Here is a 12,818-nt window from a genome sequence, read left to right as displayed (position 1 = left end):
GAGAAAAGTGGGGTGAAGAACTCAAATTCTAGTAAAAAGACCAGACTTAATGGTCTGACTGACAGTGGAGGAACCCCAGAAAGCATGGCCCCCAGATTCTCTATCAGCCCAGAACTAAAACAATTTCCGAGGCCAACTCTTCAGACAGGGATTGGACTGGACTGTGGGACACAAAGTGATACTCGTGAGGAGGGTGCCCCTTAGCTCAAGTAGATACAAAAGACTAAACAGGCAGCTTCTGTCCGGAGGTGAGATGGGAAGGCAGAGAGGGTTAGGAGCTAGTTGAACAGACATGGGGTATCAGGGGTGGAAAGGAGGAATTAGGGTCGCATACCAACGTATGTATAAATTTTTGTATAGGAAAAAATTCTTAAAAAGCTAGAAATAGAAGTACCATACGATCCAGCTATCCCTCTCCTTGGAATATATCCTAGAGCTGGTTGAATGGACACCATGGGAAATCACAGGTGGAGAGGAGGAGTGTGCTGTCACAGTATAGGGAGGGCAACTAGGGTCACATAACAATGTGTGTATAAATTTTTGTATGAGAGACTAACTTGAATTGTTAACTTTCACTTAAAGCACAATGAAAAAAAAAACCACCGAAGGCTTCCCACTGGCTACAAAAGCAAGTGCAAACTGTCCTGCCCTCCCCTACCTCTGCTCCCCACTGCGGCTCCTCAGCCGTCATTGGGCCAGACTCCTACTCGTCCTCCTGCCTGACCACCAAGTCTATTCCCACCTCCCTTTTGCCCACTCCCCTCCTCTTTACCAATCCAAACTTTACACTTCATTCAACATACAAAATAAGTATAATTATTTTTCTGCAAACCTTCCCCGCTTTTGAGTACATAATGTGCTCCATTCCCATTGCACAACCTTGTCCTTGGTGATATTGTTGTCTACTTATTCTTCTCAAGTAGTTTCAGTGTGTACATCATTCCCACAACAAGATAAGGGCTTTGAAGGTAGGAGACGTATCCTCCTCTTGTTAGGTTTCTTCCATAGCACCCAGCGAAGATCTAGGACATAATAGATATTCGTTAGCTTGACCCCTGCCCCTATCTGAGAAAGGGCAAGGGGAAAAAAAAAAACGCACACTTTTGGTGTCAGGGGCGGCTTGATGAAAAATGGGAAGAAGGATCTAACTACTCTGAAGCAACAGGGTCTGTTGGGCAACCTATACTTTTTATTTTTTAACTTTTGGAAATCTGGGGAGAGTAGCCTCCTCTCAACATCCAAGGCACACATCTAGAGAACCTAGGGAATATTGATGAGTCAACATCTCCGCTGAAGGCTTCTCTATTCTACCACCTGCAGTGGCTTACTGGAAAAAACATACCTGGCCTGTGTCCCATGCCCTCCAGGTGTTTCTGCCCACTGATGATGTTGAGTGAGAGAATGAATTAGTCCCAAAGAAGTGACAAACCATGAGAATTTCAAACTGCAAAGAAGGCTGGTAGGGTGTGTACCATGGCATGGGTCTATTACCCTAGTAGGGCAAGCTGCCTCTTCTCATCACAATCAGAAATGTCTTCCTGGAGGAAAGCAAGACATGAAGGCATGCGATAATCTATACAAATTTTATTTTAATATCAACTTGTATGGAAACAAGCAGGTGTCAGCTTTATTGCAGGCACAGAAAAAAGGGAAAGAAAAAACTCCAGTGATAGCTTGTATTTACACCATTTGGTTTCAACAGGGACAGGAAGTTTTACTGTTGACTTCCTGTGGGAACTCCAGTTTCTGCACCTTCCCCTGCTGCCTCTCAGCATCACGATACAGCAAGGATTTCTGGGCCTTCAATCGGCAAGCCAGGCACATGAAAATTGACTCCACGTTCTGGCTCTCATTGGGGTCCTTGGCTGATGTCTCAAACAAGAGCATGTTGTGGGCATCGGCAAATTTCAGGGCTAGGTTGGACGGTACCTGGATCTGTTCCCTCAAGTCACACTTGTTGCCCACAAGCACTTTCGGGACTAGTGGGGGCACAGCATGCCCATTGCATTCTTGGATCCACATTTTGAGGTTGGTGAAGGATGTCATCTTGGTGACATCATAGACAAAGACCACTGCATGCACATTGCGGTAGTAATGTTCTACCATGCTCTTGCGGAAGCGTTCCTGACCTGCCGTGTCCCACACCTGAACCTGGAAGGTATCAAAGCCAATATTTGGAGTCAGAAAAAGAAATATGAACACATAGGAGAAAGCATGGTTCTGTGGCATTATAAAAATGAGATGACAGTTTCAGCATAGGAAGCAGGTCTCTGACACATTGACAAAAATCGACTTATCAAGGTAGATAAAGAAGTTTGCTTCAGGGTCTATCAAAGTTTGTCTTTTAAGATTTCTCGTTGGAAAACTGGGATGTAAATTGGTCAGCCTTTCTGGAGAGCAAGTTGGCAGTATTATCAAGAACCTTAAAAGTCCTCAAAACTCTTAGAGCCTGTAATCCCACTTCCAGAAATCTATACAAAAGAAATATGATATGGTCAAGACTCTGTGTACAACGATCTCCATCGTGGTGTTATTTATACTTTTCTGAAAACAAGAAACAACCTAACTTCTCACTAGGAGAGGAGAGGAAGCGCTAAAGTGTGTATATTCAGGTTGTTGTTGGTAGGTGCCATCGAGTTGATTCTGGCTCATAGTGACCCATGCTGGCACAAAAGATTAAGTGCTGGGCTGCTAACCAAGAGGTTGGCAGTTCGAACACACCCAGCAGATCTGAGGAAGAAAAGATCTGACGATCTGCTCCTGTAAAGATTACAGCCAAGAAAACTCAATTAGGCTGTTCTCTTTCACATGGGTCACTGTGAGTATATATCCATAAAATTGGAATATTAAGTAGCCATTAAAAATAATGTTTTCGAAGACTAAATAATAGGGGGAATGCTCACAAAATACAAGTGGAAAAAAGCAGGATACAAAATGTTTCATATGCTATGGTCTCAATTTTTAAAATATATTAAACACAAACATGCATAGAAAAAGACTGGAAGTGTTCACACCAGAACACTAATGGTTATTTATGGGCAGTGGGGCTGCACATTATATTGATTTTCTTCTATACTATCCTGTATTTTCAAATTTTTCTACTGCAAGCATGCATTTGTTTCTTTGTTTTTGGGTTTTTGCATTACTGTTTAAGGAAAGTTGGTGTTGAAGTCTCACCTTTTAACTCAATTTATTTTTAAGTTCATTTATTGTTATGTAAAACTACTTTAGCTCACTGGATTTTTCTTCTGCATCACAGCTTTTGGGAGAAAGGCCAAATTAGGAGAAGGAAAAAGCTGATTTTAGTAACATAAGCGAACAGACAACTCCCGAGGGAGACCCTGGGGTCAATACACATTCAGCCCAATCTATTTCTCTTTATTCCGCCAAAGTCTTGGACAAGGGAAACTCATGCTCAGAATGATGGTCCCAAGGCCCCATACAATTCTCAGTTATCAAAGAAAATTTGATTATGGCCACTAATTGACTACTATGGCTCTTAAAACAAAGTATAGCCTTTATTGGGAGTTAGCAGTAAGTATAATGTAGTCAATATAATTGAATCTCTTTGCCGAGTGAAGATCTTACAGGGCCCTGGAGTCATCATTCTGAACATGAATTTTCATGGTCCAGGCTCCCCTTCATCTCCTCTATCAACACAGTGGCCAACTTCCTTTGGAACAACCTTCAGATCACCCCTTCTCCTCTATTTCTATTTACATGTCTCTAGGCCAGACCCTCCTCTACTCACTCCTGGATTACAGCAAAGTCTTTTGGATTCTGGATGTCTCCACTCTGGCACTTTCTGCATACTGCTTTCAGATTTGCCTTCCTAAACCCCTGCTTGCATCAGTAGTAAGTCATCCTCCTCTTCAGGAAATTACAATAGCCCTCTACTGCGTGTGGCATCAAATAGGAAGTTTTTTTGTCTGCCATAATTTGACCCCACAAGAGTTTGGCTGCTAACCAAAAGGTAGGTAGTTCGAATCCACCAGCCGCTCCTGGGAAACCCTATGGGACAGTTCTACTCTGTTTTACAGGGCCGCTGTGAGTCAGGATCAACTCAATGGCTAAGGGTTCACCCTAGTTTCAAACTACTCAGTTACACCTGGTTCCTTCCCTCCTCTGTACCTTTGCTCATGCTAGGCCACCCTCCACCGACAAAACTGGTTACCCCTCATAGCCCCATCCAAATCTCACCTATTCTTCAAGGCTCAGTTCTTGCTTCCACCTTCTTCCTAAAACCTTCTCCAACTTCTCTACAATTCTATTTTCTTAGGAATTTCTATTGCACTTTGCGTCTGTACCACGCCATTCAGAATATATGTATTTGTTTTTGAATTGTCTCATTAGTGCTCTTGGCATCTCCTCAGCTAAACTGTCAGCAGTCTTCTGCCTGAGAGCACTCACCATCGAGGATGTCATCATCATTGTCCTCACCAAAAAGTGGTATTGCCCTGAGCCACCAAAAAAGACAAGCAGGCTGGCATCAAGGCTATTTCAGAGAGAACATCTGACTTTGGTTACACAGAAAAACATGAGTCTGCCATCCTTTCAAAAGAGAAGACAGATTTGCTTCTGCAAGAAGAGAGAGAAAAGACTGTCATCTCTTGCACCACACCGGTGCTCCCAGCAGGAAGCAAGGGCGAGCAGGCCAGGAAAAGAATGGCGGTCAGCGGGAAGAGAGCAGGTCTAGCTCAAGAATATCCTTACCGCTTGCTTCTAAGCCCTCACCCCTCTTGCCTCCGAGTGAGGCAGAATCTGTACCAGCCCTCAGGCGTGTGGCAGATGCTTTAACACCATGAGCTCAGGACTCTAAAAATACCTGCCACTAACAGGAACATGGGTGGGAGTGTGTGAGGTGTTTGGGGTTGAATAGGTTGGCTGTTTAGACTTTTCTTTGGCTTCATAATTGTATACACCACCCAGGTTGCGGGAACTGCGGGGAGGGCCCTCTCAGCTGAAGACCTTCTTGGCCTTTCCAATGGGATAGGGAGCCTTGAAGCTCTGATTTGTCAGCTCAGAGTTTAAATGATTGTCACTGCTCCCATCCAGCTCTTTAGAAACCCCACCCCAAGTTCTTTGCATCCCAGTCTGTGGTGAGAGGTGGGACAAGAAGCAGGCTGCTCCCAGCAGAAAATCAGGAGAGCCGATGAGGTGGTCTCAAGCCACCAGAAAGGTATAGTACAGCAGGCAGGCTCACGGGACACATGGCACGATCTCATTTTGTCAGGGGGTTCTGTGTTCCTGTTCTTCTCAGCAATCTCATAAGCCCCTGGCCCCTGCCAGAGAGTGAAAGCATCTCTTCCCCCGACCTTTTTTTTATTAAGGTGAAAATCACATAACATAAAAATGAACCATTGTAAAGTGAACAACTCAGTGACATCTAGTACATTCACAATGTTGCACCACCACTACCACTATCTAGTTCCAAATATTTTCATCACCCCAAAAGCAAACTCTGTACCCATTAAGCAGTCTTTCCCCATCCCCTCTCCCTCCAGCCCCTGGCAGCCATTAATAAACTTCGGTCTTTATGCAGTTGCCTATTCTAGATGCTGCACAGACCGCATTTTTATGCAAATAACGCGCATGTTATACGTTTTTGCCAACCGCCATGCCAGAACTCTTTTATCTTATTTTTCGCAAATAATGTGCCCACACACATAAATGTGCAAAAATGGTGAAATTAAGTAAAACAGTTCTGGCATAGCTGTTGGCAAAAAAAACATATAATGTGCATGTTATTTGCATAAAAATATGGTAAGTGGGATCACACAATATTTGTTCTTTTGTGACTGACTTATTTCATTCAGCATGATGTTTTCAAGGTTCATCTATGTGGTAGCATGTATCAGAACTTCATTTCTCTTTATGTGTATATACTACATTTGGTTTATCCATTAATCTGTTGATGGACACTTGGGTTGTTTCCACTTTTTCACTGTTGTAAATAATGCTGCAGTGAACATTGGCGTACAAGTATCTGTTTGTACATCGGGTTTGAGTACCTGTTTGTACATCAGGTTTGAGTACCTGTTTTCAGTTCTCTTCGGTATATACCTATCTCCTTCCCCTTTTGCCGCTGGCTGTCCTCACACCTATTCCTCCTTTCCTGTGGGCACTGACTACCCCTGAGCTAGACATATGCTCCCCAGATCTCTTTTTCATTCAGAGGGCCAGTGGGATATAGTGGAGTCAAACCAACCTAGGTGCAAATCTCAACCCAAATCATTTACTAGTAACATGTCCTTAGGCAAGTTACTTACTTTAGTGTCCTCATCTGAAAAATAAGGATAGCAGTACCAATCTTGTGGAGATGCAGTGAGCTAGCATTGTTCGTAAGTACATGACACCGTGTCTAATACACACTCTCCCTTCCTCCCTGGCCTGAAAGCTCCACCATTAAGTCTGGATGGACAACTACTTGAGAGGGCACTATTGGAAATGCAACAGTAGCTTTGGACTTCAGAAGACCTGGGTTCCAACCACTGCACCTCCACTTACTAGCTGAGTACATGACTAGGCAAGTTATTTAATGTCTCTGAACCGAGCTTTGCTTTCCTCATCTGTACAATGGGAACTTGATTCTTCCCTGGTTGCTGGGAAGATCAAATGAAATAAACACAGGAGAAAGAGCTTTCACAAAATGCAAAGTGCTCTCCAAATATTGTTGTTGTTGTTAGTTACCATCAAGTCAACTCCAACTCACAGAGACCCCATGTGTGTCAGAGTAGAACTGTGCTCCACAGGGTTTGCAAAGCTGTTACCTTTCAGAAGCAGATTGCCAGGCCTGGCTTCCAAGGCACCTCTGGTGGATTTGAATCACCAACCTTTTGTCTAGTAGTCAAGTGCTTAACTATTTGTGCCACCCAAGAAGCCCTGCCAATATTAGTTGTTGCTATTATCTCAGAAGGCCTATCAATCTTCTCTTGTTAGTACTGCTTCTTGGATTCATTGGATGCCATCCTGGAAAGCTTGGCTTCTTGAAGATGAGACAGACCCAAAGCAAGGGCATTTCAGTGGAGGGAGAGGAGAGAAGAATTCCAGCAACACGCCATGGGTGACCAGGGACAGGCCCAAACTTACGGGGTGCTGGAGGAGGGTTGAGGGACACAGTGTGGAGAGCTACCAAAGATAAATCTAGCCTTTTTAACCATTTTCCTGGGGCTATCCCCGCCTGAGCAAGCTTCTGTAAGCCCCCCACCCCCTGCACGTGCTCTTAGCTGACATGGGTATTTCTTTTCCCTAGGGAACATATCTGGCATCTTTCTATAGATGAGACATGAATGTTCCTTTGCTGGAAGCCAATGGGGGAGGGTAGACGTGGAAAAAGAGAGGCAAGTACATCTGTAACACTTGGGGGATGCCCAAGTAGATGATGGGAAAAGTTTAAAACAAATCTTTTTTTTTTTCCAACCAGCTGGACTTGTCCCATCTGCAACTAAGATACACACACACACACACACACAAAGCTTACACAGGGAATGACAAAGTAGGACAAAGAGAAACTCACGCACTGAAAGGGAGCCAGAAAACCACACACTGATGGATAATGAACCATTAAGCTAACTGGCAGAAGATGGAAGCCCAGAAGCCCTAAGGAAGACATGATGTCATTCTGACTGCAGGCAGCTTCCAATGGAACACTGAGCTCAGCCTCCATCCACTCAGGAATGTAACACAGGAAGGTGTTTTATCACAGGATCAGCAAAGAAAGAGAAACCCAAATCCAGGTCCACACCTGCCCACAGCCACTGCTGACCTGCAGTTTGCCTGGTCCTGAGGGCTGGGGCAGAGGGGGTGCCCAGCCTGCCGAAGGAACCAGACTCGAAAGGAGGGGCACTTGTCTGAGAATTTACAAAGAATGACTCAGAAATTAGTTTCTGAGCATCCCAACAACTACCTTCCCAGCCTCCCCACATCCCTAGTTAGCATTATCCAGTACTTTTAGCCAAGACAGGTGCAATATAATTTAGCTAAACCTGTAGGTGATGGACACGGAATGGTCATTAAGGGAAGCTCCAGATGTTAGCGGATGTCTCCACCCTTTTCAGGCTGATGTCAGGAAGGATTCTTAGCTTTCCCATGTGGTGTCCCTCAGTGTCCCTGTCAGAGGTGACTTGGGGGTGGGGGTGTCCAGAACAGGTATTTATGAGCTCTTCTAAGCCAAGCATCCTGATGCATGGAAAGAACAGTGAAAGGGAATTAGAAGACCTGAGTTCTAGGCCTAGCCCTGTGTGATCTTGAGCAAGTCACGTTCCCTCTCTGAGCCCCAGTTTCCTATCTGTCAAATGAGGACGCTGGCCTAGAGAATCTCGAAGGTCTCTTCCATCTCTGAACACTGTCTGATTCTTGTATCCAAGGTGAGACAGTTAAGGTGCAAAAACTAAAACCCAGGTACTAAGCGCAGTTTCCTAGGTGTAGTTGAAGGAGACATCTTGAAGGATCCTGGGTCCTCAGGCTATGACCCTAGGCTCCGGGCCTAGAAGAGACTCTGAGGCTGGCTGCCTGGCATCCCACCTCCGGATCCCCACCGTCCCCTCAGGCTGTATATTGCCTCCTAGAGAAGAGTGTGGGGGTGAAGAGTATGGGCTCTGATTCTGGTGCTGTCAGAGAAGGCAGTATAACGAGAAGCTAAAGGAAGGGCTTGGGCTCAAGAGTCAAAGACTGATGCTCTGATCCATTCGACATTGGGAAAGTCATTTAATTTCTCTAAACATCCATCAGAATGCCTAGGTAGTGCAAACGGTTAATGCACTTGGCTGCTAACTGAAAGGTTGGAGGTTCAAGTCCACACTGAGGCACCTCAGAAGAAAGGCCAGGCGATCTATTTCTGAAAAATCAGCCATTGAAAACCCTATGGAGCACAGTTCTACTCTGACACACATGGGGTCGCCATGAATCAGAGACTACTCCACAGCAACTGATCTGGTTTAAACATCAGTCTCCTTATCTATAAAATGGGAATGATAATAACAATAGTACTGATTTCATAGGGTTGTTATGAGGATCAAATAAGATAATACATGTAAAGTGCCAAGCCTGGGATCTTTGTTTATTTAATAAATGTTGTTGTTAGCTGCTGTTGAGTCACCCCCAACTCATATCTACCCCACAGGGTTTTCATTGGCTGATTTTCGGAAGGAAATCACCAGGCCTTTCTTCCTAGTCTCTGCTGAAACCTGTTCAGCATCATAGCAACACAAAAGCCTCCACTAACAGATGGGTGGTGGCTGCGCATAAGGTGCATTGGCCTGGAATCAAACTGGGTCTCCCGCATGGAAGGTGAGGATTCTACCACTGAACCACCAATGGCCCCATTCAATAAATACCCACTGCCATCAAATCAACTCCAATTCATAGCGACCCTATAGGACAGAGTAGAACTGCCCCACAGGGTTTCGAAGGAGCATCTGGTGGATTCGAACTGCTGACCTGTTAGTTAGCTGCCGAGCTCTTAACCACTGCGCCACCAGGGCTCCATTCAATAAAAACAAGTTATTATTACTATTGCCTATTTGTTGGAGGCTTTTCTCAATGTTCATGTTAACCAGGAAACATGGATCATAAATGCTATAATGGGGTGGGAGGCACATTGACTGGAGACACCAAATGGGCTTCAACCCCCTAAGGGATGGCCCAGGTAATTAAGAGTAGCCCCAAACATACTAAATCAGTCATGCTCCAGTAGGGGTTGCCCCGTGTGCTACCCCAGGACACAAGGAGTCAGCCCAGGAGAGGCCACACCCTACTCTTGCACTGTAGAGAAGACCTTGCTGAGACCTCTTTACCACTCTCCTGTGAGGGCTGTTATTTTAGAGCCTAGAGCCTTCTATTGCTGACTGTGGTCTAGAGCTACCTGGGCCTGTCACACTGTACTTTTCTCTCTCCCCCAAAGGGGGAGGCCCTTGGCAGTCACCTCCTAGAGTGGTTTTGGCACTTGTTCCTTGAGGAACTCCAGGCCAGCAGGAGTGTGGGGCAAAATCTTCTCCTATCCAGATCACATGCTAGCTGTCCAGCTGCCATGCTCTGCCATCTTCCTATAGACATGCTGGCCTCTCGCCTGCCAGCATTGGCCCTGAGATTTCAGCAGCTTTACAAGAGGCAGGGACACCATCTCCCTGCTCCCACACCCCACCCTGAGTGCTTCAGAATCCTGTGGTCAGAGGACTCTTCCACAGGCAGGGTCACAAGACTTTGCCCTGTTAAAAGAAATCATCTTCCCCCAAAAGCCCGTATTAAGCACTTATCTGCACGTGGTAGTGTGCTGAGCTCTGTCTCCAGTGAGTCACACTGTCATAGGCTTTGCCCTCTGGGAAAAGATCGGCAATCTTTGGCACAGACTGTAAAATCCAGTTTGGCTAAGTACCGGGGTGTTAGAAGGGAAAGAATGGTTTAAAAATGTCCCCAAGGCCATTGGGTGATGACCCTCTTGCACTTCATTTTCACCTCCCATTCCCCACACTTCCTAGCTTCCTTCTCTTCTCTCCCCTCTTTCTCCTTCCTCCCTCAGACTCCCAAACACTTCCTTTCTCCTACATCTAAATTTCAGGGGGGCTTATTTCCCATCTCCCCCCCTTTAAATCTAGGGAAGACTTTGGCTCGATATGACACTTGATTTTAAACAAGCAATAGCATTAAATTTTAAGGGTTTAAGATCCCATGCACAAATATATTTCTACTTTGGATAAAAAAAGGCATGTTTTAGAAATTCCAGGATCTTGCAGCTTTACATTAAAGAAACTAGACACACTAGAGAAAGCCTTAACCAAGCAAACGTCAATGCATGAGCCCTAGGCAAAGACAGAGACAGATATCTACAAAGACTTTAAAGGGAAATGTAGCAATTCCCCCCTAAATGCCAGGGTCAAAAAAGATCACAATTTGAAAGCAATACCCTAGCTTTCTGACCCCCGGGGGGATCAATTGTTTTTGAGAGTTCTCTATTAACAGTACCAAGCAGCCCATCTTCCTGGCACCTAGTACCTTGGCCTGGGTGTCTGAAGCCATTTTAAAACACATTCATCTTAATAGTCAAGGAGTCAGAAGTCTTGCACAGTTTAGAGTGTTTCATCATTCTCGCCAGTTACTCAGCCCTTCTCTCCACATCTCTCAGATGACCAGCCTCGGAGACAGTCTGGCTGTTGGACTAGCAAGACGGAGGTTTACCTTCACCCTGACTCTGTCGAGGGTCCAACGATAGGCTCCAGAAAAGGCCAGCTGTGAGTCAAGTGAAGTTGGTCTTCAGTGTCCTCAGTGCCTTTTGAGATGCCTCCCTCCCCCTTCCTGCCCATAACCCTTCCCCCTCTGCTCCCTCCCCCTGCCACACCTGAAGTTGCCCTTGCCATGTCCTCCCTCCCATCACCCCCTGCACACTGAAATGTTCTGTCCTGTAGACTTAAAGGTGAGAACAAATACACAAGAATATTCGTACTTGGCCTATGTAAGAAACTTATGGGGGAGAGGGAGACCAAGGCACTTTCTTTGGCCCTCAGGTAACTTGCTCTATTTCTACAAAGGCCTTCTGAAGACAATACCCCGATCTGACTGAACAAGGTACCCCAGACAAGTAAACGAGGTATCATTTGGGGAGGATGGTTCCAGAAGAACAAGTTTTGTCTGTTATGAAGGGCTGGTGGGTGACCCTGTTTCAATTTCTTTCAAAGGACTAACGGCTCTGGGCCAAAACCACCCCCCTCCCAACTCAGCCCTAATCTCAACTAGAAACTGCAATTTAAATAAAGCAGTTCTCATTCTCAGGGCTTAGCCCAAGTGGTTTTTGCAGCTTATTGGCACCCAAGAGGTAGACAAGACCTCAAGATGTGTAAAGTGCTTTGGGATGGATCCCACAGACCAGGACCAAAAGCTGCCCCATGCCTCCCTCTGCCCACAGGTGCCGCTGCTCTGGCTCAGGGTCAAGGATGGGATCAACCTTGCTATTCCAGGCAGGAACTGTCGGCCAGGGGCAACGAGCGGAAAAAGGAAACCATTCCCTCCTGCCCTAAAAAAAGAGGTGAGTTGAGAATGGGGTCACAGAGAGGCAAAAGAGGATGAGGAGGTGCTGAGGGTCTTGGGCTCAACCAGCAGCGACACAGCCAAGAGCTGGACGTCTCCAGCCACAAGAGCGATGCCTCAGGCGAGGCCCCCTCCCAGCTCCCTCCCTTCCCGGACCTGACCGTCTGAATCACCTTGATCTTCTCGCCCTCGATTTCCACCGTCTTCTCCCTGAAGTCCACGCCGATGGTGGCTTCAGTCTTGTCCGGGAAGGTGCCACCGCAGAAGCGGAAGGTCAGGCAGGTCTTGCCCACGTTGGAGTCCCCAATCACGATGATTTTGAAGATGCGAATCTGCACGTACTGGTCCAGGGACGAGTCGAGCTCCAGGGCGGCCAGGCCAGCGGCTGAGGCGGGCTGCAGGGTCCCATGGCCCAGGATGGGCTGCGCCATCTCCCCCGGACCAGCCTGGAGCCCGACCCCCCTCGAGGGCTCCACACAAAGACAAAAGCCACGTTCGTGCGCTCGAGGCGAGCGAGCGGTGTGCGTGTGTGTGTGTGTCCGCCCGTGTGTGCGTGCGCCGGGAGCGTGTGTGCGCGCGCGCGGGAAGGGGATGCTCTCACCCCGGCCCCCCTCCTCCAGCGCACCCTCCTGGGAGCTCCGATGCCTCAACACAAAAGCTAGGAGAGGAGGAGCGATGGAGGAGAGTGGGCACGCCGTGAACCTCCTCCTGCCGCCTGTGCCCTCGGACGGGACACCGGCCGTGCTACCCGGCGGCGCTACCGGAGCCGCCGCCGCCGCAGCGCCTTGGCCTAGACCCTC

General features: G+C 46.8%; 1 protein-coding gene across 1 annotated transcript; it reads right to left on the bottom strand.

Annotated features, from left to right (window-relative positions):
* Nucleotides 1–1,569: 1,569 nt before the first annotated feature.
* On the bottom strand, nucleotides 1,570–12,818 carry RAB33A (RAB33A, member RAS oncogene family). Its single transcript, XM_004379615.2, has 2 exons — nucleotides 12,192–12,818; nucleotides 1,570–2,151 (listed from the first exon to the last, which is right to left on the bottom strand). Exons 1-2 carry the CDS (start codon nucleotides 12,447–12,449, stop codon nucleotides 1,696–1,698), a joined length of 714 nt encoding a protein of 237 aa, XP_004379672.1. The 5' UTR covers nucleotides 12,450–12,818; the 3' UTR covers nucleotides 1,570–1,695.

Source organism: Trichechus manatus, unplaced genomic scaffold (assembly GCF_000243295.1).
Source record: "Trichechus manatus latirostris isolate Lorelei unplaced genomic scaffold, TriManLat1.0 scaffold00066, whole genome shotgun sequence".
Lineage (NCBI taxonomy): Eukaryota > Metazoa > Chordata > Mammalia > Sirenia > Trichechidae > Trichechus > Trichechus manatus.
Note: the sequence above shows the minus strand (reverse complement) of the source record. Positions and strands in the feature narration are given on the sequence as shown.

Excerpts from the sequence above, each read along its gene's own strand:
- RAB33A (XM_004379615.2), bottom strand. The coding sequence starts at position 12,449 with ATGGCGCAGCCCATCCTGGGCCATGGGACCCTGCAGCCCGCCTCAGCC. Across the intron at positions 2,152-12,191 it reads TCGAGGGCGAGAAGATCAAG|GTTCAGGTGTGGGACACGGC; the intron begins GTGATTCAGACG and ends GATACCTTCCAG.